Source organism: Enoplosus armatus, chromosome 19 (genome assembly GCF_043641665.1).
Source record: "Enoplosus armatus isolate fEnoArm2 chromosome 19, fEnoArm2.hap1, whole genome shotgun sequence".
NCBI classification, from domain to species: Eukaryota; Metazoa; Chordata; class Actinopteri; order Centrarchiformes; family Enoplosidae; genus Enoplosus; species Enoplosus armatus.
The window spans coordinates 109,906-137,279 of record NC_092198.1 but is presented as its reverse complement, the minus strand read 5'-3'; the positions used below and the strand labels follow the sequence as shown (position 1 = coordinate 137,279).

The 27,374-nt window shown below is 43.5% G+C and overlaps 3 protein-coding genes across 5 annotated transcripts in view; 2 read left to right on the top strand and 1 right to left on the bottom strand.

The window, feature by feature from the left end:
* brf1b (BRF1 general transcription factor IIIB subunit b) overlaps window positions 1-14,385 on the bottom strand; it is a 28,693-nt gene extending 14,308 nt beyond the window's left edge. The window contains exons 1-3 of one of the 2 annotated variants that reach the window (XM_070926451.1): window positions 14,214-14,385; window positions 12,297-12,506; window positions 776-856 (exon numbers count right to left, since the gene is read on the bottom strand). In XM_070926451.1, the coding sequence (XP_070782552.1) occupies window positions 776-856; window positions 12,297-12,480 (265 nt within the window). In that variant the 5' untranslated portion in view covers window positions 12,481-12,506; window positions 14,214-14,385. Of the gene's footprint in view, window positions 1-775; window positions 857-11,050; window positions 11,076-12,296; window positions 12,507-14,213 lie in introns of those variants that run through there. The other variant, XM_070926450.1, reaches the window with a different exon arrangement.
* A 450-nt stretch (window positions 14,386-14,835) lies between these two features.
* xrcc3 (X-ray repair complementing defective repair in Chinese hamster cells 3) lies at window positions 14,836-18,652 on the top strand. Its single transcript, XM_070926252.1, has 7 exons — window positions 14,836-14,896; window positions 15,519-15,656; window positions 15,732-15,944; window positions 16,065-16,219; window positions 16,306-16,518; window positions 17,941-17,978; window positions 18,364-18,652. The coding sequence occupies exons 1-7, from the start codon at window positions 14,842-14,844 to the stop codon at window positions 18,584-18,586; spliced, it is 1,035 nt and encodes a 344-aa protein (XP_070782353.1). The 5' UTR covers window positions 14,836-14,841; the 3' UTR covers window positions 18,587-18,652.
* A 2,756-nt stretch (window positions 18,653-21,408) lies between these two features.
* Window positions 21,409-27,332, top strand: serpina10a (serpin peptidase inhibitor, clade A (alpha-1 antiproteinase, antitrypsin), member 10a). 2 transcript variants are annotated; one of them, XM_070925746.1, is made up of 6 exons: window positions 21,409-21,479; window positions 23,421-23,717; window positions 23,811-24,104; window positions 24,369-24,642; window positions 24,842-24,989; window positions 25,255-27,332. In XM_070925746.1, the coding sequence occupies exons 2-6, from the start codon at window positions 23,438-23,440 to the stop codon at window positions 25,441-25,443; spliced, it is 1,185 nt and encodes a 394-aa protein (XP_070781847.1). In that variant the 5' UTR covers window positions 21,409-21,479; window positions 23,421-23,437; the 3' UTR covers window positions 25,444-27,332. The 2 variants fall into 2 exon arrangements, with proteins under 2 accessions (XP_070781847.1, XP_070781848.1); XM_070925747.1 differs by having other exon boundaries at window positions 21,412-21,479; window positions 23,424-23,717.
* The last annotated feature ends 42 nt before the right edge of the window (window positions 27,333-27,374 follow it).

Genomic DNA, 27,374 nt, shown 5'->3' with positions numbered 1-27,374 from the left:
TGTGTGAAAGAATATCAGAGACATCACATGTCCTCTGTGGGCTTCTGTAAGTCAGACTGAGTTTTCAGGCTGAGGTCTGAGTCTCAAAGAGGAACTTACCAACCTGTAACTTGTATTCATTGTCTTTGCTCTTACTCCACTTTGGGGACGAGTTCCTGGTTTCCAGATGTTGCATTGTACAATGCAACATCTGGTTTTCAGATGCAACACAGCACTAAAAGCAGGACTTTTTTGTTTAACTGAGCACTTAAAGAAGAGTGTGTTTCAATATACTGACGATATTCTGAAGAAAATCAGCTTCTTCAATTATTGTCTGTTACTTGAACACATCATCTACATCATCCTGCTGTTGCCTTTTTAACTATGTACATCTGAAACCCTGCAACAGGTACAGCAGAAACGATGATGAACCTGGTACCAAAGACTGGAGAGGTTCTAAAAGTTCATGTTCTGGGAAGAGCTGTTAAGTTCCCGCCTAACTAAGACCTCTGACCCCTGATGACATTCAGGAGTGACCTAATTTCATGAAGGTGTTGTTAAATGTAGTTCAGATGTCTAATATTGAATCAGCTGATAATCAATTAGCAGCAGGTGGTTGAGATGACGTCATACTGACAAAAACCTGTCAGTGTGTAACTGATCTGGGAACAGGTTTATGAAGGTAACATGAGGTCAGCAGCTCGCCGAGACTGAATGAATGTCTTTATAATGACACAGATTAAGAAACTGTATTTAATCTGAATCTGATGATGACGATGATGAAGAAAGTACTCACCACCCTGTAGGGTCTGGGCTCTGGACTCTTTCCCAACACTGGTGTGAAAACCAGAACCAAGAAGAGGCGCTTTAACTGGACCTACAGACAGACAGACAGACAGAGAGAAACAGGTTTCATTTTAACAAGGAAACACGAACAAAGAATATGACACCAGATTCCTTCCATCTTCTGAGATCACTAAATCAAATCTGTCCTATCAGGAGGATAAATAGGACTAATCAGGAAAAATATCAGATCTCCATCATTCCTCTGATGTCCACATGAAGCTGACAGCCTCCGGACTCTCCATCCACCTGCCGTTCATACAGTATGTTCCACCCTGAGCAGGTGTGTGAAGGACAAGTGAAGGCCTGGGTCTGAACAAACCAACTGAATCTGTCACATCACGTAGAAGTGAACAGACCGATCAGGATCAACTAACTTTATTATTATTAATGAACTTATATTTAGTTATATTTCTACTTCACTAAGCAGTGTGGACCTGGTGAGAACCTCCAGTTATAATCACTCAATCAGCCTCAGCTTTGACTGTCTCCTGTTACCATGACAACCAAGTAATTAGCTCACCTGGCCACAGAGGGGAAAGCCTTTCCTCCACAGAGACAGAGAAACAGTTTCTGTCGCTTCAACATGAAAACTACTGCTTTCATTATCGGGTGAGTTCAACTTGTCTCACCTGAACAGGTAAAACAAACCTCACCTTAGGTAAAAACTGAACCTCACTGCTTTTTTTTTTCCAGACTCGTCTTTATCTTCTGCGAGTTCACAGAAAAAACAGCTGAAGGTCAACTGGAGGGTAAACTGGTTTTACTAGTAGATTTTAATTTTTAATTTTTAAAATTGTCTTAGGGGCTCATAAACAACATAAAAACATACACCCAATGGAGCCTCAAATCATGAGTTGTTCAAACAAAGGAGTGTCCCACCTCACTGGAATCTGAATTGTGTTTCTTGGTGACCTTAGACCTGCTGAAGGACCCTCTGTTTTGTTTATTAAGACTAATTACTGGTAGCAGACGTATTTCAGATTTTTTGTTTTGTCAGGTTTTGCGGCGACTGACGTTCAGTCGGAGTGTCGGGATCGTTACCTGTGGATCCACGTGGCCTCAGGACAGATGCCTCGCTTTGAGGCTGTAGGTGAGTTGTTCATGTTCACTAAACGCGGACATTTCTGTAGTCCTGATTACCAAAGCTTGAAGTTCACCTGTTCAACTGTGCCTGTGGTATTTGTTCATCCTGAACTGGTGGTGGTGCTCACTCTGTCCATCCTGGCGAAGATGAAAATGGTGTCCACTCCATCAGCGAGCAGCTCGCCTCACGCTGTGGTTACACCATCAGCACCTTCAAGATAGATGGCTTCACCACTTTCAGAGCTTCATACTACTCCTGCTTTACCCACAACCAGGTAGCTCCACTCTATCATTTCTGCATATGACAGGAGTCCAAACTGACTGCAGCTGTGATGAGGCTGTGTGGTTTTGTGTTTTCCAGAATGATGAGATGTTCACCTTCAGATTTAACGTGATAATGAGTGAAGCTGGTGGTGGGTGGATAAGCCGGCCTGTTTCTGTAGTCTGTTCTGGACTGATCTGGACTCACAGAGAGATCATCTGTGAGGAGAACTACATGGAGGTCAGAACACCTACTCTCACTGGGAGTTGCTCATTGCATAGTCTTGAAATAGCTTTGTGTCTAAATTGCCTAAAATGTAATTTAACTGTCTTGAGACTGATTTGGTTTTAAGGCTGGTTTCATGATGTCAACCAGGTGAATGTGAACAGAGAGTCTTCATGTGGAGGCCAGCAGGGGGACAGTGGACAGATGTGGCAGGCTGCCTTCTCTCAGGTAAAATCAAACAAACATAACCCAACACTACTGATGTGAGGACATGAGCACTTTGGGTTTTCTCCCGTCGCATATTCACTCAACGAAGCCTGGACTTCACTGTTTGTCCATTTGTCCTTGTTCTAGTATTTTTTTTTTTTCTTTTAAGGCTACTGTTGCGTTCTGTTACACAGGTTTTTAAAGTTGCCAGTACTGCATTGGCTTGTGTTCAACCAATCAATGTATGCTAACTTCTGCACCAATAATCATACAATTATGTTATGTGCTGGAAGAGTACCTACTCTGAAGTAGGAGCAAAAAACAGTCCCTCAAAACGGTGATCTAAGAACCAAGATCCCAGTTCTTGCAGTGTGAACACAATAAAAAGGGGCAGGGTACTCCAACTGTTCTTAGAAATACAAAATAATTCCTCCAGTCCAAAAACACCTATTGTGTTTTCGTTTGTGGTGTTCAGGCTCAGAGGACGGCAAGTGTTGTCTGGCAGCTGATGATCCTGCAGAGTGATGGACAGGTTTCCTCCATGTCCATCAATGAAGCCCAGAGGCAGGGCTATAGCCTGACCACCACCGCCCAGAGGGTGGTGCTTCGATCTCGGTACAAACAGCCCCATGCTGAGCTGACAATGGTGGGTAACCATGCAGGTAGACGAGAGTACGATTTCATGGCTAGGGTATAGCCTAAAACAAAATGTTTTTAATGAGAAGTTAACGTTCACAATTTGAGTTTCCCAAGCAGGAAACATTTTCAGGACTCTCCCCTGGGAGGTGTGTCCAATGAAACTCCAACATGTTGATGAAATTTGTTTTTACTGCCTTGTTGGCGTCGTTTTCTTTCTGTGACGGAATACAAATGTCCATCTGGACTTGCTGACTGAGCCCTCGTAGACTTCCAACATATGTACCATGATGTGTTTGTGTTAATGTGTCAAGTCTACGAAAATGCTAAGCCATGAGGAAATGACAAGACAGAACTTGATACCTGAATTGTTTCCATTGGGATTGATTACATTTTTTGACCATTTAACTAATTTCAAAGTGTTTTTGGTCGGTTCTCAAAAGTACTTCAACTCTGAGGATCATCATATTGCAGATGGATAACACCAAGGTTTGCCTGTTTAACTTTACAGATTATAACCAAGAAATCCAAACGTATTAGGCCTATGCATATTCTGTCTGTGTGCATTACAAAACCTCACTACATCAATAATTCTTAACATTTAAAAATTGAAAGAGTCTGCACCCCAGGTGGACACTATGCAATTCCACAGGAAGTCCACTTGAGGCCCCTTGTAGACTTGCTCCAATTGCAGTTTTGGACAGTTCTCGGCACTTCCAGAAATGTCACCTTAAGTTCATGGTTCTGCAAGCAGGGGTAAGACTCTATGTATGGATTCATTCTCTATTGAGTTTTGTCACAACATGATGTTTCTGGCTGTCAGGTGGATGACGTCCCTGTGGAGGTCGTCCGGGTTTCTCTGTTCTTTAAGCAGAAGCTGGTGGTGGTGATGATTGATATGTCCATGGCCTGCACAGTCAGTAAGTTCTCCCATACAGACATGCCTGAATCTGGTTTCTGTCTGATGGGTAAACAGTGCTGAAGGTGATGCTGTTGATCCTCTTTCAGACTCAGGTTCTTTTGACGGTGCCTGGCTGCTCTGGGACGTCCCACAGGTCATGACCCCTCTGGTCGGGGAGGGAGCAGTATTTGAAAGTCTGAGCATCAGTCTGGGGGTGGAGGGGGTGCTGCTGGACAAACACACTGCAGCCGCCAGAGGATTCAGTCTGGTTCAACAAGGATATCTGATCCAGATTGGGGTTCCTTTTGGGGAGGAGGGCGGCTACAGGAAGGTACAGTCAGTCCCATCCAAACTTCAGACAAGAACAAGGTTATGACTAACACAAATTGAGCAACAAATGCATGCAAAACAAGGACTGATGTCGCGCTTCAACTAACAGCAGATTCTACATCTGATTGTCAGTTTCTTCTTCTCTGCAGAGTTTGGTGGTGAACAACATGTACAAGGAAACGTATGTGATCTACCTGCTGTACGAACACGTCTTCTCTATGCTGTATGAAGGTGGCAGCAGCATCGACACAAGACACCGCATGCTTAGAGTGCTCGACACACCGTTGCTCTGCCGTCCACCTTTCACCCTCGACCGTAAGTCTCCCAGTTTACAGACCAGTTCACAAACCAGTAAAGGCATCTTAACAAGTAGGTTTTATGACATCCCCACTCTCAAATCTTCCTCTTAGCTGCATCCCACTGCCTTCCTGATCTCTCTCCAACAACTTTTCATGGGGTTGATACTACATCAATGTACATACAATGTACAATACATGAATCAAACGAACATGGACAACGGTGCATTTTCATGTCTCTCCTGGAAGACATTCATAATGTTGCCCTTAGTTTACATGAAAAGTGAAAGATGTAGTTGTATAATAATGAAAAAAGCTGAGAAGTTCAAACCAACTAGTCTTACTCTCGCACCACACACCTGACCAATCACTACGTGATGTGGATGATGATGTCAGAAACAAGGTAACTTTCTGAAAAGGACAATCTAACATCTGAAAGGAGGTTTTGGATGCTGTTAGACGATATGACAAGCACTTTTTTGAAGCAGACAGACCTTCAAGGTTAATGTTAACCCACACGTTAATAATAGGGTGATCACTACATCAAAAGACCATAGTCGATCGACAGAAAACAGTGGATCACTCCTTACTGGGGTACATTGCCAAGGTAACTTGTACTACACACTTAGGATCTACTCGTACCCTAATGATGGGGCAGTGATACTATAAGCGCTTATGCATTCACACAGCATTTGCCAGATTTACAAAAATGTATCCCATGTTTGAACTTGCTTTGTAGTACAGGCCCCAGATGAATGATCAATAAATCAATGGTATTTTAAGTTACATGTAAATCAATTCATAATAAAAACTGTTACAGCCCTAAAAAAATAGTGAATATATGATTTTCATGTCCACTGTCAATATTTCAGTTTTTCTGAGAATTTTATTTTAATTTTACTTCTGTGTCTTCGTTTAGAGACCGTGAGTGACGACCAGGTGTTCAGTGTCTACCTGGGAAACATTCCTGCTGATGTCATCTTAGAGGAAGTCTGGATCAACGGGAAGCAGCTAATGACGTCAGAGAGCGCTGAACGGGGCAACAGCATCAGCCCTGTTGTTCACATCAACGACAGCGTAGCCTACGAGCTCCGGCTGCCCTTTGAGGATGCGGTCGTCCACTGGATGGTGAGTACTCCACACAGAACCCATATCACCTCATTTTGATGTGTTTTGGCAGTGGTAGTTACTGTTGTCATATGAGTGTCACATCTGGTTGACCAATCAGGATCGACAGCCCAGCCACAATCCCTCAAAGTATCTGAACTTGGATTTAGTATCATCTTTAGTTCCAGGAGCTCGCCACCAAAGCGAGCGGTGAAAACTGGAAACAAAAACAGAATCCACAACAATGGATACATGTTTCATGCAAGTTTTTACTTGACTATGTCCCAGTTTAGGCTGATTTAGCCTGGTTTTTCCCTCTGTGGCTTTAGCCTGGTTGTGGGCTGAGTTGACCTATCCTGGGGTCTTTATAACATTGAGTACGCACAAAACGGGGCCTGAAAAAGGGGTACGCCACTTCCCACACAAGTCGTTATCTATAAAAACAAACTTGACAGGAGAATGTGCGCACCTGTAAGTAAACTCGGACCCATGCATACAAACATTTTGGAGGAAATTGGTGACGCAGATGGTGAGGTGGTGAATTGATGCCTCTAACACTTACACTTTACTTGATAGCAAATATGAATTAATGATCACTTGATATCAAATGTTAATTATAGATCCATGTTATCATAAACATTCAAACCATCAGTGCTATTTGTACTTGTAGTGAGCCATAACTACTCCATAAGCACCTTTCAATTTGAAAAGAATACAAGCTAATTCAAATCTTAAATCAAAGTCCGCTCAATTTTTCGTTAGTGCTTTCTCGCCCTTACATTCCCCTTGAGCAGAGGAGAGGGCCAGACTGTACGGGAACTAACTGATGAAATTTGTTTTTTCCAACAGTACCTTGGTCAAGGTGTGGTGCAGTACTCCATAGATGTAAACTTTACTTTAACCATCATGCCTCAGAGAGACTCCTACTACCACCACACATTAATCACAGCACAAGTATTCAATGCATGTAAGTACATTTACTCCTTTGTTGCACTCTAGTGCTTTCACTAGTCTACAGTAACCATGTGTGATCTAAACCCATCAGTACAGATTTGTTTTAAAATGCAGACCTTCTCCTTTTTTTTTTAATTTCTTTTGTTTTTTTAAAGTCCCGCCGGAGATCACTGCTCGGTGTTCAGGCGGAGGAATCGCCTTCACCGTGGTCAGGCCGCCTCGAGCTGAGAGTCTCTGGGAGGTGGGTGTCGACCATGAGCCTCTGACATCTCAGCTGGCGGCCCAAAGAGGGTACCGCCTCCACAATGACACCCACAGAACCACCCTGGAAGTCCCTGTGTTCTCCATTGGATACAACTATGAGGTAAGAGTTGCACAATGCATGGGAGTCATCTACTGTTGGGTAGTGCTGAAAGTATATGGAAAACTGTACCTGAATTTGTTACAGTGCCCATGAGGAAGACATTTGAGGATTTTAAGGCACTATTCATTACTAGTCAATACTCCATTTCAGTCATCTATTTTATTTTATTTTATTTTTTTCCCAGGACATCAACCTGTCAAACTTTTATGGAACATTTATGCTTCTTCTGAGAGACTCCAAAACTCTGGAGGTCCAGACGTCTACCTCCAAGCGCTGCCTCTTCAAAACACAAGACATGATGGGTAACCTGCACTCCCTTCTAGAGCACTTAAGTTGACCCTGATTGGTCGTCTCCCTGAGTAGGGTAAAGCCCTAACATTTTCCCTTTGCGGTATCAGTCTGTTCTGCAGATGGAACTATGACGGTAGTGACAACTCCGACGTCCACCTGGCCTACAGTGCAGCCTGAAAGAACCACTCTGTTGGACCCCACATGTGGACCCAAACAGACAGATGGATCCAGAGTCCTGTTTGAGTTCAAGCTAGACTCCTGCGGGACCAGAGCCATGGTATGACTCAAATATTGAAAACAAATGCGTTATTTGTGCAAAGCAAGCAGAGGGTAAGTTATTAAGATGACTGCGCTCCAGACAGTGTAGATGGAGTATGTTCAGACGGAATGGAAAGGTGTAGTAAACTTTTGTAACTGAGGATGTTTAACAGGTTGGGGAGTCATACATGGTTTATGAGAACGAGATTCTCCATGACAGACGGGTGATCACAGACGGACCAAACTTCATCGCCAGAGAATCTCAGTTTAAGTAAGGAAAACACTTTGGAATGAACACTTCACATTCTAGGAGTTAACGATTCTCAGACTGCAATCAGTACCTAAAACAAAACCATATTCAAAACCATGTAAAAGAATATTGATGAAGAAATGTGTCTGCTGATTGAACAGGTTGACCGTGAGGTGCTTCTATCCACTAAGTGGAATCAACAGACTGTCTGTGGACAGGATCTTCAGATCAGAGACTCCTGGATTTGGTTCAGTCAAAGTCTTTCAGAGCCTTAAAGGTCACAATCTGAGTTATTAACAATCCACATCCAGTTTAGTTTGAATGACATAATTTTAAAAATATTTTTATTTTCCAGATTCAGCAAATAAACTCTCTGCCCAAGACTGTTCGCATCAGGTTTCTGGATATGCCGTCAACACTCCGATTAACCAGGTCCACGAAACTTCAGTGGCAGGGGGAGTCCTGCTTCACTCAGGCATCAGGCCTCGGCCCAAACCTGGATCCAGCCACTTCATCACAATACCAGGAGGACACAACAAGCTACTCTACTCCTCCGAAAACCTCCAATCTTTCCCAAACCTCAATCTCTCTCCTCCTGAGGGTCCAATCATTGATATCCACAAAGTCCCTCTGCAGGTTTCATCCCATCCTGGCCATCTCATGTCCCAGACACAGGACCAACATGTATTCGGATCTCCAACTGGTGACCATCTCCCCAACTTTGCTCCCAGATATAACCAGTTACCAGACAACAGCGTACAGATGTCAATCCTGAACACACCAAGCTCAAACTTTGTAGAAGTGAGAGGTGATAATTCGGGACTAACTGATGGCAACCCGGCCTCTTCAAGCAGGATACCTGATTCTCAGTGGGAAATTGACTGGGGAAGCTCCAGTCAGACTCGGACACTTGAGGGTCCAAACGGTTTAGGTGCAAATGTTTGGCACTCTGGCCTGATATGGGACCAGTCTCCTCTTGGCCAAAATGGTATAATTGAGCCAAATGAAGACCTGCAGAGTCTTAAAGTCAATCTTTCTCCTGGCATGCAAGAACTGACCCAGCAGCAAAAGGTCAGTCTGGATTTGAGTCTTCACGGGTCCTCAGGTGTTGGGATGGAAATGGCCAATACCTTTGAGATACCTGGATATCAAATTAGCAGCAGTGAACTACTCCTGCCTGGCAATGACAAGAAATATGTCCCTGCTTATACCAAACGCATCAAAGCCAAAAATACTGTCTCAAACTTGTCAGGAGACACCCAGGGGTCTGTGAGCACTGAGCAGACATCTACTGCAACCAGCAAAGTCAACCAAAACCTAGAAAGACCAGGGTCCCTTGAAAGGCGGAACATAGAGACCGCTCAGTCCAGGGTGCAGAACATCAGAGTCAAACCTCTGGGCAAATTTGTTTCTTCTGGACATCTCAATCAGACACCTTTTATCCAACAAGCAAACTCCCAAATGTCTAATCCATCCCAGTACGCCACTGGTCAGACCGCTGTCAGCAGTGATGGGAACCGCTGGACGTCCCAACAACTTCCTGAACACATAGGTTCAAACATAAGAGAGGAACATGTGCCTGAGAGAACTGGTTTCTCAACACAAGGTTTTCATAGTATCACAGTCAAACCAGATCAATCTGCAGTGATCCACCTCACCAATCTGTCCACAAACCAGCAAGGACACCAGCAGAAACTGGTCCAATCAATGGCTGCAACAGGAACCCGTGGAGGACAGGAATCTGCTTCTATTCAGAGAAATGCTCACCCAACAGGTAGGGATGAGAATCAGCAACCATTTACCATCTGATATCACACTGACTGTTAGAGGAGCAGTCTGACATTTTTTGTTTTCCTTCTAGTACAATTACAGATTCAGAGGTGGATCAGTGTCTTTAGCCTAACTTAGCACAAAGACTGGAAGCAGGGACAAACTCCTAGCCTTGCTCCATCAAAAATGTACCTTGCCACAACTCCAAGGCAGTCTAATGTATGCCAAAATATGCTGACTTAATAAAATAAACATCCCATCACTATAGTGAAGTACTGTCATAACTAAATCTAAGAAGATAATCCTTTATTAAGACCTAGGAAAATCAAGATATAAAAAAATAAAAATGATAGACATTATAAAAAAAGCTAGTAAAACTAGAAACTAATATACTGTATTGCACAGAGAGATGTAGATATTGTACCATTTGTTATACATTCAGAAATATTGCATGAGAGTGGATAGTCCGTTTCGGTGTGCATGGCCTACTGGGAGCAGTGCTGATTGTAGAGCCTGACAGCAGCAGGGAGAAAAGACCTGCGGTATCTCTCCTTCACACACCGCGGGTGAAGCAGCCTATCACTTTGTTTCTTTCTGTTTCTCTACTCGGTGCCACTATTAGGAACATCTCACATCAGAGTCGGACCTCTTTCCGGTTTCCCAGGAAGATTCCAAACCCATGACAAACCCAAACTGCTCAACCTCCAGAGCCCCACCACTCAGTTTGACACCAGAGGAGGAATAAGCAGGACGTCCTACCTCAGCTTCACACCACAGAACATCCTAAACACTCCTGTCAACATCAGAGAATATCCATCAAACAATCCCAACAGTAACGAGGACCTGAATCCCACTTCAGAGGGAGCTGGGTTTACTGGTTCTCACACAGGTACTAATGGTTTTGGGGGTTCAGACCTGAAGACCCACACCAAATCTGACTGTGGTGGTCAGTATGGATCCAGTGTTCACCAAGGCATCATGAGAGGTACTTGGAACAGACCTTTGTACATTATATAAATGTATGTGTAGTTAAAGGGTCACCTGTTACTCAGCTTGTGTTTGAGCTTTATAATGCATCATTCAGATGAATTACAAACTTCATTAATTCAGTTATAGACTTTTACCATGTTTAAGTATAATAAAAATGCAATTAATTACTCTGGTGGCACAGATTCCACACAGATGATCATTATTGATGGTTAACATTCAGTGAAATCATTTCATAATGAACTGTCTGTTCTTGTATTAGTTTGAGACCTGAGGCCTGTACTGCGAAGCAGGTTCAACATACCCAGAATATCTTCTCCTTATCTGGCTTCACTGAGCCAACAACCACATCACGCTGAGAGCTCACACGACGGTGGTTATCAACTTGGTAAGTCAACCCAGGGTTTCTCAATCTAGCCATAAAAGGGGTGCGGTTTGCAGCGACTGACCAATCGCAAACATGGACCTGCCTACTGGCAGCAGAGCGGCATATTTTACAACCGAAGAGCAAACTATAATATTAGACAAATATGAAGAAGTTAAACACATCCAGGCTAAAAGCAACACAGCTGCCAAATGCAGGAAGAACAGCTGTCAAACAATCACCACTGTGACTGAAGGCTTCTAATATCACTGCCCCATCATTAGGGCACGAGGAGATCTGAGACATCAACCCATGGTTAACCCTGAAGTTGCCTCGCTAACTGCAAATCCTGCTTTGTAGTACAGGCCTCTGAACTGGTTTGTATAAGATGAACCCTAACCCAGGTAGTGGTGTTTCTGAAGGTGTAAACATGTTTTTGTTCTCAGGTAAACAGATCAACTAATGAAGAGCAGAAAGTTCCAGAAATGAACACTGTCTGCAGAATATGATTCAATAAAGCTTCAGTTTGTTGACATTCAACTGTTTGAACTACAACCATGTTACAACAATCAGCGTGGCCTCTTAAATATCAATGAATCATGATTTAAAGTGACTTCTATTTCCCTTCTGTGTCATTGTACACAAGTTCAGAGCCTACTGTGCTGTGACCCTCTGTATTATATAAAATATAGTAAAGATTATATAAATATTAGATTATTGCACCCATTTTGGGCACCACTGATGTAGAGCACAAATACAGGACCAGAATTCAATTTACAGAAAATAATCACAATTTTAATCACAATATTGGTGAGGAAACTGCAATTGGATGTTTTTAATTTATTTTCAAATGGTTCAGCCCTGTACTGGACTGTGGTCTAACTGAGAACCATTTCCACTACGTAAAGTTATGTTTTTCAGACTTTTCTCTGGTTTTGCTTTTCTTGTGAACAAGGACACAAAGTTAAAATGGCCAGGTTTGGTTTGAGATTTTGTATAAACTAATAAAACCTGACATATTCCCATAACTATTGGTGGTCTTCTACAAAGAGAGGGCTGTGCCAGATTTATTCAGAAAGGACAATTTAGTTTAATTGTTTACTGTCTTATGTAGTTACCCAACAGAACCTGACTTGACACCTCTGACTGTCAGGAACACCAGTAGAAACTATAGTTTGTGTCTCACCATCAGCAGAGACAAACTGTCCCACTGCAGATGAAACTCCTCCACTTCCTTCCACAAACTGAACTTCAGAGACGATGATGTTGTCCTCCAGAACTGAACCACAGCTGGTACACACCGCACTGCCTCGGGCCTGATCCACATCTATATCTGACCCCCCACAGGTCCTGCACACCCTGGAGCTCATGGTGGAGGAGGTCAGGTCAACACAGCCTGCAGATCAGAGAGGAGGTAGTCAGCCGTTAGTAGGGTTAAGCTGCGGTCGAATACTCAAAAATCACATCCTATGTCTTTTGCGAAACACTTGCCCTCGCTGGAAAATGTCATGAGGTGCAGGAGAATTCGTGAGGACTTAGCACTGTGTTTGTCTTTTCCTAAGAGAATCTGACTGCACTCATACTAGGATATGTAATTATGCGACGGCGGATGTTATTGTCGTGGGTCTGCCGTGGTCGCTTTAAATGTTGCTGCTGCAAGGAATTGTGGGACAGCATTCCCTCCTTTCCTTTTGAAGGATGGTTCAGTGTAGCCTTTGCTAAATGAGATAATAAAGAAAGCAGTGAAGTACCTTTCCTTAGCATTTAGAATTTTAGAATTTTAGAATTTGACCAGCTCTTATCATGGCTGCCACTGAGATACTTCGGGGTCATTTCACTCGGTTAGGAATTATTAATGTATTTCTAAACATCCTTACTCTTGCTACCGTGTGTGTCATCTATCTGCTTAAATTAACACTAAGTATCTACAAACAGAAATTTTCCTTTAAGCTTAATGTCCAGCTCAACATTAATACTGTTAACTTTTTCAAGTTTAATTGCTTCCGTTATCAGGCTGGAGACCCTTTTAGTGGTGCCAGGCAGAGAAACAAAAGCTGTACTATGATTAAGTAGTCCGTCACCAGCCATATGCCGAAGGGGATCTAGTTTGGCTGCATATTCTTACTAAGGATCGTATGAAACTTGCTCCCCACTGGCGGCGTTGGACTCCCAGGGAGAACCTGGACTCACCAATCGTATTGGCAATCCTTTGAACTCTAATCTCTCTCTGTCTCTCTCTCAAACCCAACCAGTCAAAGCAGATGACCCACCTAGAGTCTGGTTCTGCTCGAGGTTTCTGCCTCTTAAAAGGAAGTTTTTGCTTGCCACTGTCGCCAAAGTGCTTGCTCATGGTGGGAACTGTTGGGTCTCTGTAATAACATTATAAAGAGTCGGTCTAGACCTGCTCTATTTGTAAAGTACCATGAGATGACTTTTGTTGTGATTTGGCGCTATATAAATAAAACTGAATTGAATTAACAGACAAGAGCAGATAGTCCATTACGATAGACTGAAACCCTGCACACAGCTGATGCCTGCTGGTTCTTCGAGTAGCCTCCCAGCTTCTCTTCATGATCCCCTGCTTACTGTTAGCTGATTTGTTTGAAGGTTGTGATTGCATGTTAGGGGTGATGGGAAAAATGTGACAATGGAGATAACATAGTTTTATGTGTGTATGGTATGTCTATATACTACGGTGTAGCAGCTATATCTGGTGTGTATTTGTTGAGGCTGTACAGTTATGTGATGGGGACATTCATGATTGCTGTGGAAATGTTTGTTGGCATGTTGCAGCTGGTGTTTTGTTTATTGCATTTACTGTTACTGTTTGGAAACGAGGACGTTTTTTTTTTAGGAGGGAAGGTGTCTAATTTATTTTATTGAGTTGTCTTCTGGGGCTTTCATTGTGAAAGGTATGGAACAGTAACGTTTTGCCATCTTGGTCCGCACTACAGATCCTCCGCGTTGTTATTCAATAATACTCAAGTTTAGGCGCCAATCATAACCCTCGGCTACATTTCTAACATTAAGGTGCAGTTGCATATATCGATTATTAAACACACTGATCTAACTCAACTTCATGAAACTGAACAGATGAACTCACCGAGAGTAGAAAACCAGTTAACAGAAAACAATAGAATTCCGTTTGGCGGTTAGAAACACGGTGCAACCGTTTGTGTCTACAGCTTTATCCTTCCGTTAGAATCCATTTTCTTGTTCTTTCAGACCGAACTACAGACACAATAGCCTCTTTTCAAACGGTTAACCATTTAAATACTAATTATTGATCATAGAAAAGCTTCTGTTCAGTGTTTTGGGTGGTTTGTTTTCTTCCTGTGTCGCAGTGCAGTGACATCACTGGTCTGGAGCCTGCTCCGAGCTCGCGCGGTGGAGTTTGTTGATCGCTGACGGAGATATTGAAGTGTTTTATGATTAAAACAATATGTCAATCTAATGCCGAGTAGAGTTGCATTTGTTACTGAACAATATACTAAAACAGACTTGATTTTACATTTAAACCGGGACCGTTCGCCCCCTCAGATCCGGCTAGATGGTTCCAACCGGCGGCGCGTGATGACGTCTCGTGTTCGGGCGGGTATCTTTTAAAGTGTGAAACTGTTCGGACAGAAAGAGACAAACAGATTTATCTGTAAATAAAAACCGTTTTTCTGACTTTGAGACATTGGTTGTGACTGAAGCAGCAGCGGTGACAGTATGTCCTCAGCGGGGAGATGGACTGGGATCAGCTGGAGCTCCACCCGAGGATCATCGCAGCCGTGAGGAGAGGTAAAAGAGCCGCTGCTCCAGACTACATTCAGAAATATGACACTTTTATATTACATCGCGTACCCTCAAATGTAGTGGCCTTGTAGAACACTGCTTAACACACACATTCTTTGACTATGTGTTTTAGTAGTACTGTAACCGAGCGTCTTGGGCTCGCCTAACTGGGCAGGTTTAAGAAAATAATTAACGGGGCATGGAGAAGTACTGCAATGACCAGCAGCAGCAACAGTATATATTTTTTTCTCTCACATGTCAAAAATGCTTTTCAGCAACTCTGAGGGGACACATCACCTCAGATACAGAAACACACTAAACACAGGACAGTCTGTTACAGTACCATCGGCATATATTGTACATAACTGGGTGTCTGTAGGTCAAATTTTCCTCCATATGGTCTTAAGTCCTAAAACGTTCTATTTAAGGCCGACTTAAAACTGCAAGAGTTTGTATGGAGTTTGGTTGGAGCTTCTTCAATTGAAAAAGTGTGCGTATCCTGTTGTAAAATATGAAATATAAGCTGTCTGCTCCTCTTTGGTGTTTGGCAGGAAAACTTAAATCATTGTTTGTTTTTATTCTTATTAATATTATCATTACCATGGGTACCTTGTTTTCTCCCCTCCAGCGAAACTGAGGTCTGTTAGGGAGGTGCTGTGTGTTTCTGCTCCGGACCTGCAGAGACTCACTGGTCTGTCCTCCTCAGACATCCAGCTGCTGCTCACCGCCTCTGCCACTGCCTGCAGACGACACCCTCCAATCCCAGGTCAGATCAGTAATGATGCAGTCTGATTGGACGTCAGAGTGATGTTTATTAACCTATAGGTTTCTGTGTCTGCAGCCCTCCTGCTCCATCGCGGAGAGTATCGCAAGTTCGAGTCTGGCCTCAGACTCAGCGTTGGATGTCCTGTACTGGATGAGCTGCTGAGGGGGGGTCTTCCTGTGGGGGGCATCACGGAGCTGTCAGGGGAGAGCGGAGCAGGGAAGACTCAGCTGGCTCTGCAGCTCTGTCTGTCTGTACAGTACCCAACACAGCACAGAGGACTGAATTCAGGTCAGTGATGAGATGTCTCAGTCTGGAGTGCTGGCCTGAAGGACAGATGGACTCTGCTGGCCTGTGTAGACGTGTTGTCTGTTCATGTCCTGGAACATGGTGTCTCTCTGTGTTTTGTAGGAGCTGTATATATCTGCACTGAGGACTCGTTTCCCATCAGACGTCTGCAGCAGCTGATTAGATATCAGTCCTGTCTGCGCTCTGACGTCCCTCCATCACTCATCAGCAGCCTCCGGTTCAGTGACCACATTTACATTGAGCACGCTGCTGATCTGGTGAGTCTGTCCCACTGACCTCTGATCAGTGACTGAGGCTGACTGACTGTTTATAGACTGACAGGTTGTTGTTTTTTTACCTGCAGGACTCCCTGCAGGTGTGTCTCTCCCGCCGTGTACCCCTCCTGCTGGCTCAAGGTCTGGTCCGTTTCCTGGTAGTCGACTCAGTGGCGGCTCTGTTCAGGTCTGAGTTCCAGACTGCTGATTGGCTGGAGAGGACCAAACAGCTGCTCACCTTCTCCTCCACACTGCACCACCTGAGCCAGGAGTTCACCACACCTGTTCTCTGTATCAACCAGGTAACACACACACCTGTCTGCTGACATCATGGCGGAGCTGCTGGTTTTAGTGGTTTTGTTGGAATTCAGAGGCCGGACTCCTGGTCCAGTATGCCCACCGCACTGGGAGCAGGTGTACCAGTCCTGCTGGTCAGAATTACAAGCTGAGTGGTTGGTGTGTATGGTTGAAGCGCTGAACCAGTCAGTCACTGTGGGGCTGCAGTGGTCTGGTCCCAGTTTACTCGATGCCTGATTGCTGGCAGACGTCACAGAACACCAGGATGCATCAGTTCTCTCGGTCAGTGATGCAGAAAAAGGCCCGGACCTCCATAGGGGCCCCCACCTGGTACTGTTGCAGTGGAGTGTTGGAGCACCAAGCAGTGCAGTAGTCGCATGTCCTGTCGACACCCCATTAGAATCCTGACCACAGCTGCTGAGAGGTCTTGGTAATTCCACAGTGTTCTGACTCCACCGGGCCATGGGCCAGCTGGAGGATCTGGTGGTATAGCTGGAACCAGGAGCTGGAAGACCTCATGCTTACCCCAGAGGAGCCACCAGCAACAACAGAAGAGGCCTTCCAGGCTTGTGAAGCTGGGCCACTGAGAGTAGAGGGTCTTTGTCTCCAGGTCCAGTGCTGCTACAACTGCCCATACTGGTCTTTGGCCTGGACTTGAGAGAGGACAGGGTCTTGCCTCTGGTCCTGGGAAAGCTGCTGAGATTTGATGGTCTCCAAGTCCGGGTTACTGCTGTTTGGTCTGTTGTTGTCGTTGTCGTCTGCAGGACTACCACCACTGCTGTCTCCCGGTCCTCAGCACACTAGCAGTCTGTTTGGCTGCAGTAGGTGATGACAGCACTCAGCCAGACCCACGCTGCTGTTGTCATTGTCCAGACTCACCTGAAGGGGGTCACCAAACCTGCACACCACCACACTCAGTCTAGATATATCAGGAACCACAGAGGATCTGCAGGAACAGCAGGAACACAGTAGAACAAGACTCGACTCAATGATGGCTGACTGTTCCACCACTTTCATTCTTTCAACATAACTTTATTAACAATTTACAAGAAATCATCATTCTGTTGTCAGTCGCTGCACTTCAGGCCTTCCTTGGGGATGATAGTGATTTTGAAGACCTGACACTGATGACCAGTGTAAAACTGTGTGAAACTGAATTGGAAGAAGTTAAACTACAACGTTTTGATTTATAAAAACAAAAAAAAAAGTAGTAGCTGCTCTAAAAACAAACCAGATAAAGTAGCTGAACACACTGAAGCTACTTGACATTACAAAGCTTTTACTGTTATAGTCAAATCAACTCATTTATTAGAATGCAGTCTGCAGAGTAGCTCCAAACTATTTGACCATCAAGCAGCCCTCAGTGTTTTTTTTTGTTTTAATCTCTGCAAATATTTGAATTCTGTTCTGTTTATTCTGTGTTTCAGGTGACTGATGTTTTCAGCAGCTCAGACGACAGTTTGGGGTAAAAGCAATTTAATGTTTCCTTTCTTCAAAAAACAGTTTACGATTAAATGATTAAAAAGACAAATGTGTAGAAAGTTTGATCAAACTGACCTCAAGAAGAACTGGGGATCTCAGAGAAAACTGATCTCGACTCGATTTTAATCAAAGTAAAGACAAACTGCAGTTTCTTCACACCAAACATTCAGTTCTTTGTGTTTGTGGATCAAAGTTAAGTCAGCTTCCAAACCAGAATCTGTAAACATTTTACTTTATTTAAGAGAAGCATTAATATTATTAATATTAGAAAAGGAGGAACTGAGACATCTTGAGAGATCATTTACAGATTTATGAATTTGAAAACAATCTTTCAGAAATATTTTATTTAATTTCTATATTTCTCTCAGCCCTATGTCATCCAACGTGTCACCAGCTCTGGGGTTAGCCTGGGCCAATCAGGTGATGGTTCGGCTGATGATGAGCCGCTTTCCGGTGACAGTTGCCCGTGGCGACCAGCGCAGTGCCCTTCGCAGGCTGGAGGTGGTGTTTGCTCCTCATTTGGCCCGAGACAGACGAGACGCCGCCGTCTGGAGGGAGGGGGTCCAAGGAGTCACAAACTCTGACAGATAGACGATACTTTATAAATATACACAACACTCCCATTTAAATATATGTAAATATATATGAAACATATAGATGTAAATAATAAACTGTATTAGAGCGGATAGAAAGACATTAAAGTTTCTAAATAAGACAGATGATGTTTTTGATTTTTCATATACACTATACTGCCCAAAGTTTATGGAGAGTTGCCTCATTCAACTGAGCTCCTCAGGGTTAAAATGTCAACTTTCCCATGGAAGTTTTGTATTGTTTTTTTTTTTTCTCCACAAATTAACACACTTTCAATACACAAAGTGGACATCAGAACATAATGCACTACATGGCCAAAAGTTAAAGAACAATTAAAATTGCTGCCTCATTATCCAAGCTCTTTTCTCCGCAAATCAACACTTTCACTGTATGGCCAAAAGCATGTGGACATTTTATCATCATGCTGATTTAAAAAAAAAAAAATAAAAAATTTCCTGAGCACCTCTCAGGGTTAAAATTGCCGTTTTCCAATGGAAGTTCTGTATTGGCGTTGTTTAAAACCAGAGTAAATGGATCAGAGAACATAGTCTAATGATCCAAACACAGTACATTTAAAATGAAATTATTTTTCATTATGTTTATTTTTTATATTCTACTGTACTACACTACTGTACTGCTGTACTACACTACTCTACTACACTACTGTACTGCTGTACTACTTTACTACACTACTTTACTGTACTACACTGCTGTACTCTATTATACTACTGTACTACTTTACTAAACTACTGTACTGCTGTACTACACTACTGTACTGTATTACACTACTGTACTACTGTATTACACCACTGTACTGTACTACACTACTGTACTCTACACTACTATACTGTACTACTATACTGTACTACACAACTATACTGTACTACTGTACTGGACTCTATTGTACTACACTACTATACTCTACTACACTACACTACTATACATTATTCTACTGTACTACACTAGTATACTCTCTTCTCCTCTGTTGACGCTTCTTCAACTCTCCTGCAGCAGCAGCGCCTCCTGCTGACCTTTACAAATAGCACCATGACATCAGGCTACTGTCAGTGCGCCTGCGCGGTTTAACAACGGTCGAGAAAGTACCGGAGGTCTGGAGAAGCCGTCTTCAAAATAAAAGCGTGAAAGTAAAGTTGGTGTTGGAGACAGTAGAGTATTGAATGCTGAGTGGCAGTGAAAAATCAATCCTGCCTTGTTACATTTCACTGTTTCTGTTTAACTTTAAATTTTTTCATCCTGAATAAACATATTTCAGTTTAAATTTACATCTTGTATTATTAAACTTCATTAAGAATCAGAATCAGAAACAGTTTATTGCCAAGTAACATTACAAGGAATTTGCTGTGGTCTGAAGGTGCTATTGTTTCGAGAACAAATAAGTAGAATATAAAAGGTAAAATAAGAATAAAAATAAAAATAAGATAAATAACAAACAGTGCAGTGACCAGAATAAAGTAAAGCGTCCAGATAAAGTGTCCAGTAGGGGGTGGGTGCGTTAATGTAACGCAGGGGGGACAGGGGTGATGTACGTTAATATAACGTATAACTTGTGTTTGTGTTCTGGTGGGGGGGGTCAATGTGAGTTTGTCAGGTTGACTGCAGAGGGGAAGAAACTGTTTTTGTGGCGGGAGGTTTTGGTCCTGATGGACCGCAGCCTCCTGCCAGAGGGGAGGGGGGGGGTCGGCAGCGATCTTCCCTGCTCTCCTCAGGGTCCTGGAGGAGTACAGGTCCTGAAGAGATGGGAGGTTGCAGCCGATCACCCTCTCTGCAGAGCGGATGATACGCTGCAGTCTGCGTCTGTCCTTGGTGGAGGCATACCAGACAGTGATGGAGAAGTGAACCAGCATTTTTTGTGGCAGGTTAAACTTCCTCAGCTGCCTCAGGAAGTACATCCTCTGTTGGGCTTTCTTGATGAGGGAGCTGATGTTCAGCTCCCACTGGAGGTCCTGGCTGATGATGGAGCCCAGGAAACGGAAGGACTCCACAGTGTCCACTGGAGAGTCACACAGGGTGATGGGGGCGGGTGGGGCAGCGCTCTTCCTAAAAAGTCAACAACCATCTCCACTGTCTTTGAAGCGTTAAGCTCCAGGTTGTTGCTGTTGCACCAGGTCACCAGATGGTCAATCTCCCACCTGTAGGCAGACTCATCCTCTCCAGAGATGAGGGTGGTGTCGTCCGTGAACTTCAGGAGCTTGACGGACTGGTGACTGGAGGTGCAGCTGTTGGTGTACAAGAACATGAGTCAATTGTGTTTGTCAGCCTGTTGATTAACTAATTATGTTCTGATACAAGCCTGTAACGACTGATTATTACCAATATTGTATTGATTAAATTTGTCTACAAAACATCAGTACATAGTGAAAAATGTCCATCCAGACTCCAAAGAGAGCAACAGACGAAAACCCAAAGATGTTCAGATTCTCCAGAAACTGCTGATGAAGGCCATGAGATGTGGATAAAAGCTTCAGAACACCGAGGAAGGGTGATGAGAGGTTTTGAAAAAAAAACATATTTCTCATCAGACTTGGGGACGCCTCGGGATCCCCCAGGAGGAACTGGAAAACATTGCGGGTGAGAAGGATCTGCACCACCTTGTTTGGTCTGCTGCCACCGCGACCCTGCCCCGGATATGAGGCAGAACAAACAAACATGTTTTATTTCTTGTGTCAAATTTGAAAAATAAATAAATCACCTTTCAGGATTCAGGCACTCCGTAGATTAAAGTTCTGAACCCTGTGCTACGTAGAGAAGGGACTTTTATTACGAAAAGAAGTGACCGGAAGTGATGTTGTTTCCGGCGGTGATCGGGGCGCGAGCTTGATGGTGATGCGCAGCTCGTGAAGCTGAAAGAGCTGAAAGAGATCAACAGAAGGTCAGACTGAATGTTTGTTTGTTTGTTTGTTTGTTTGTTTCCGGTTGTTTGTTGTTTACAGCAGCAGACTGAGAGGCTGGAGATCATCAGCTGTTTATCATCCATACGTCATCAATAGGTTACGTAATCGATACAGAACGATCAGAAAATGATGGAGGACAGACAGCAGCAGAGAGCTGATCAATAGATAACATCTCCGATCCATCCGGACTGATCAGGAATTTTCTCGGCATCAAAACAGGAACATATAATCCTTTCAAATTAAAAGCCTAGTTCAAAAAACGTCTACAAAAAGATGTAAAATAAAAATTGTAAAGCTGCTCAGGGCTGGGGTGTGGCGTCATGAGGTGTCTGAGGACATGGACCTGCAGACCGGAAGTCTGATCGATAATGTTATTGATCAGTTGGAATGTCGCTGTCTGCACGTTTTATTAGTTGTTTTATGAAAAACGAATGAAACACAGTAATAGTTACACTGACAGTTGGCCGTAATGATGATGTAATGAATGGCTGATGATGTAATGCATGGTTAATGATGACGAAATCAACACATCAACTGAAGATATGTGTACTTTTACTGAACTTTACATTTGAGAATTTCTCTGTGTGAAGAAACAACTGACAGCCAATCAGAGTCCAGCACTGTGAGACGTCTGTTATAGTTGTAAATCACCAGCTGGCGTTCATAAACACTGTTGCACACAGCAGAGTAATTCCCTCCGACCCTGAGGGCCAGACCAGCTCACTGTCTCCCCATCTCCCGTCCTCTCTCCACCTGGCTCTTTTTCTCTTGCTTCCTGCCTGTCCTCCTCCGCTGTCTCATTCTGACCGTTCAAAGACAACGTCGCTAAGAACAATGGACACCGAAAGCACTGCACCTTTATTCTGTTGACATGTAGCTTCCTTGTAGGCTGTGTCGTCAACATCAGCATATCAAAACCACCGTCACAAAGTCAAACTTTTTTCTTTCTTTTGACTGATGTCATCATTGGTTAACGTTACCTGTAGTCTCGTCTTGGCTGTCATTGGCCTGCCTCTCCCTCTTGACTTGGTGGGCTGCTGTCAGCGTCAGCTCTGGGCGGAGTGGGTGGGGGAGCCCTGGTAGTTGCACCGCTGTTGACCCCACATGCTCTGCTTTCTCGTCTTTAAGCTTTTTCTGTGATCCTCCTCCTGTTTTAGGATTTATTCTTTTGAACATTTCTTTCTTGGCATCTTGTAACATCTTATCTTTTTTGAATGTCTTTGATGCTCCTGTCAATGGTGGGTTTAACACTGCTCACTCTTCGCTGAATATCCCCAGTAAAATGTCCTGGTAACTATCAAATTCTTCTGAAAATCAAACATTTTCTGCCGGGGTAAATGGTGCCAAGCGGTTGGTCTGAATTTACACAGAATTCATTGTACTGTAGTCCTGCTTAACATAGTCAAGAACTAAACTGCTTTGTGCAACAGATGAATTTAAATGTTCATCTGAAGTACGACTATTTGTTATATCTAAGCCATAGACTTCTATCTTTGTGAAACCGGCCCCAGGCCTGCCCCGAGGTGGCTTGTCCACTGCTCCTCCCTCCTTAGCAACGGCCAGTGTGATGCTTTCTCCACCCCGTGTCCCACGGTGGCAGGGAATAATGACCTCATTGGCTTTCCATAAGCAGGCTAATGGATTCCCTGCTAATTATTGAATCAGCCACCAGCAGCATCACCTGTCTCACCTGAGAAACATTTCAGACAAGAACTTCTGCAGACTGTACTTTGTGTTTCTGTTAAAACCTTAATTTTCCAAATAAAGTTCTGACTGTCAGAGGCTGTTTACAGACAAATGCTTGTTGTTTGTTGTATTTATTGTTATTATTTTTCTCCTTCAGTTCCTCTGTTCTTTTACAACATTTGACCTTTAATCAACTGTCAGTAAACATCACTTTCGGTTCCCGTCATTTCCAGCAGAGGGCACTGTGACCATGACCCCCTTCGTCCCCCTCTCGGTCGGCCTCTTCCTCCTGAGTCTGGCCTCTTCTGAGACCGTAGACCCCTCGGTGGAGGACCTGACCAATAGGAATGCAGACTTCGCCGCCCGGCTATACAGAGCCGTCTCCAGCCGGACCGACGAAAACGTCTTCCTGTCTGTGTTCACGCTGTCTGCCGGACTGTCGGCTCTGCTGAATGTTACCAGCGGGCAGACCCAGGACCAGCTGCTGCAGGGACTCAGCCTGACTGGACTGGACCCTCAGACCCTCCCAGGTAGGTTAGGGCTCAGGAGTTAGAGGAAGACTTCAGACTGTCAGTATTTCTGTTTTAAATTGTGAGGTTACAGTCTGTCTCTGCTGTTCTCAGATCTGTTTCAGAATCTGAGGACTGTCGTCTTGCAAGGGAGCCTAGCCATGAACCTGAAGCAGGGTGTGGCCGTCCTCCCCTCCCGGGGCTTCCAGGTGTCCTCATCCTACCTGGAACTGGTTCAGACAAAGTTTGGGGGTAACGCTCAGACTCTGGCCTACACGGTACCGCAGGAAGCCATGGACACCATCAACCGCTGGGCCCAGGATCAAACCGGAGACCAGGTCCAGGAGCTGGTGACTAACCTGGACCCCCAGACCCAGCTGCTGCTCGCCACTACCGCCTACTACCAGAGTATGTATCACCTGTCATCTGTCATCAACATTGGAGTTCAAGTCTTCATAATTTTTGAAAAATGTTATCTTAGTATTTTGAGATTTTGTGATATTAAAAGAATGGAGATGTAACGTGTGGAGAAAAAAGAAAATCACATCTGTTTTCTAAGAACATTAGGGTTAGGCTTTGTTTCTGTCTCTGTTTCAGTTCATCCTTTAACTCGACGAGCATTTCTGTCTGTCTCTGTTCTGTGTTATAAATAAAGTTTTTTCTCTGTTTCAGCCCGTTTCAGTCCGTCCTTTAACTCGTCCTTCACTCAGGACGAGCGTTTCTATGTGGACAGGTATCACGTCGTCATGGTTCCCATGATGTTCAGGGCTGATAAGTACTTCCTGGCATACGACCGCTTGGTAAAAGTTGGCGTGTTGAAGCTGCCGATGGCGGACGGAGCGGCCATGTTGGTTCTGCTGCCTGATGAAGACGTGGACATCACCACCATTGAAGAGGAAGTGACCGCTGAGAAGATCCAGGCCTGGATCAGACAGCTCAAGAAGACGTGAGACACCTTTTCCTTCCTTCCCTGTTTCCTACCTCCTTATCTCCTACTTCCATCCTTCTGCCCTTCCTTCTGTCCTTCCTTCTCTCCTTTACTCTTTCCCTGGTTCTATAGTTTATCCTTACTCCAATCCTTCCTTACCTCATTCTTTCTCAGATATTAAGGTATGAACTTTTCTGTTGTGTTATTTTGTGAACAGGAAGTTGGAGGTGCAGCTGCCTCGCTTCCTGTTGGAGCGTGCCTACTCTCTGCGCAACGTCCTGCAGGCTCTCGACATCACTCAGGTGTTTCAGGACGATGCTGACATCAGCAACATGGGTGGAGCTAAAGGACCCAAACTCACACAGGTCACATGTTTTAGAAAAAGAAAATAAGTAACTTTTTATGTGGAAGAGCAGCTAAAATCCTCCATAACAGTGTTTTTTCTCATCCTTTTAACTTTTAATTAAGTCTCCTTTTAGTTTAGGAGCCACTAAAGGAGACTTTTTGAGACTGTCCTGTGCTGAGTTTGATTGTTTGTCTTTGTTTTGTCTTGTATTGTGAAACATGTTTCCTGTCTGAAATACCCTAACCCTAACTTGCTTATTTATTACTTATTATTATCGACTTTAGGTTAATCAGAAATCTGTCGTGTCCGTTGATGAGAGCAGCAATGACATCACCACAGGAGGCGGAGTCAGCGTGTTCTCCACTCTTCCTCCTCGACTGACAATCAACAGACCCTTCATCTTCATCATCTACCAGCAGTCGACTGTAAGCGTGCTGTTCATGGGCCGAGTCATTGACCCCACCAAAAAATAGAAGCTTACCTGGCAGGTCGCTAAGCCCCACCCACCTGAGTTTCTGTTGCTATACCTGTCAAAAATTACGTTCTGTCACTTTAAAATTATCTGGTCATTGTGTTCTAATATGATTCTACTGTCCGTCTGTAGAAACCAGTAACTCTGTCCTCTAGTTCAGTGTTTCCCAACCTGAAGCTTGGGGCCCCTTGAGGAGCTGTGAGATACATTTGAGGGGTCCAGAGAGAAAACCAGGAAAAATATTTCTGGTCACAAAATTGCATTTACGTTTTCTCTCTGCCTGTCTAGCTGTCTGTCTGTCCATAACAACAACTGTTGGATGGATTGTGATGAAATGTGGTTCAGACCTTCATGGTCCCCTCAGGATGAACTGTAATAACTCTGGTGATCCTCTAACTCTTCATCTAGCGCCATCATCAGGTCAACATGTTCATGTGTCCAATACTTTGGTTTATGACCAAATACCTGCAGAACTGATGACATCCGTCGGCCTCAGCTGGACTCTGTGTTTACTGCTAACTAGCTACTGTTAGCATGCTAACACGCTAAGATGGTGAACATGGTAAACATTATACCTGCTGAACATCAGCATGTTGATGTTAGCATCAGTTAGCTTGCCTCGAGCCATGCTAACTCTTAGTCTTCTTTTCGTCATGGCCTCTAAAAATAAGTCAAAGAAAATGAATCAGTCTCTGTCAAAACTTACATACATATGCGACTTGTGGCGAAGGGTCAGATGTCGACACCACTTTGTTTTAAATGGTCACAAAGCATAAAGGCTGGGAAACATGGAGCCTGGGAAGTGTCATGGAGAAAAATAACTAATTCATGCTCTGGATTTATCACTTCTCACCTTCAGTCTCTCTCTGTGGAACTCTTAAATACAGGTTGTGTTGTCTTTGAGATAAATGAAACTTTAACTGGATAAAGGACTGTTTCACTAACTGTGATGTGAGGTTATGATTCCAGAGTGCAGGAAAACATTGGCTTCTGTTACCTTTTCAGTTGGCATGATACAGCCACAAGAGTGAACAAGTAAAGATTGTTTTTATTACTAAAGCATCACACAAAGTCATCCAGTTGATAAACACTACAGGAGGAGGTAAAATATATATGATATTAAATCCAAAGCAGTTTGTTTTCTTTTTCTCCATGACGTCTCTCCGACTCCAATGGCTCCAAAATCTGTGAAATTATAGTAGTTGTAGTAGAATTGGAAGTACTACTACAACTAGTACTAGCAGAAGTAGTACATTTCTTTCCTCCCTGAAACTGAAACGTGAGCCTTCAGGCTGCTGGTGGAGAAGCCACAGTTACTTATGTAACTATGGTTCTCTGAATTGTGGATGATGCTCTGATATAAGACTAATAACTAATTATAAACTAATTATATCCCATCAGCCTCAGGTGGACTTAATGTTTATATTAATAACCATTAGCATGACAACCACTATCATACCATATGTACTGTATATATAATTCATGACTGAAACACTTACTGATTGTATTAGCTCTATTTAAATACAATATGTAATGTAATGTTAAAAAAATGTATGCACCACCTGCAGTAAACCTCTCCTGAAAACATTAAACATTAAAATGTCACTTTTTTCCACTGAATTTGACTCTGATGTGTTCAGAAACGGTAGAAACTGTTTTCTCTCTGCAGCTCACCAATAGACACATGATGTCATCAAACATTACAGTGACATCACATATGCCAAACCAATCAACACAAAACAATTATATCAGAGAAATCCGCAAAACTTCTGAGTTATTAATTAATTAGTTATTAGTTTATCAGAGGTAAAGTAAAGGACAATGTAAAAAAAAACTGTCCAATGATGTCAGTCTTTATCCAACCAATACATGTCAGCAGGTGAAACCACTAACCAATAAGAACACACCAACAGTTTGAATGTGTGGAGTTTA

Coding starts and splice junctions, on each gene's coding strand:
- xrcc3 (XM_070926252.1), top strand. CDS start 14,842: ATGGACTGGGATCAGCTGGAGCTCCACCCGAGGATCATCGCAGCCGTG. Junction 14,897..15,518: donor CATCGCAGCCGTGAGGAGAG/GTAAAAGAGCCG, acceptor TCTCCCCTCCAG/CGAAACTGAGGTCTGTTAGG. Junction 15,945..16,064: donor GCACAGAGGACTGAATTCAG/GTCAGTGATGAG, acceptor TGTGTTTTGTAG/GAGCTGTATATATCTGCACT.
- serpina10a (XM_070925746.1), top strand. CDS start 23,438: ATGACCCCCTTCGTCCCCCTCTCGGTCGGCCTCTTCCTCCTGAGTCTG. Junction 23,718..23,810: donor GGACCCTCAGACCCTCCCAG/GTAGGTTAGGGC, acceptor TGCTGTTCTCAG/ATCTGTTTCAGAATCTGAGG. Junction 24,105..24,368: donor CACTACCGCCTACTACCAGA/GTATGTATCACC, acceptor TCTCTGTTTCAG/CCCGTTTCAGTCCGTCCTTT.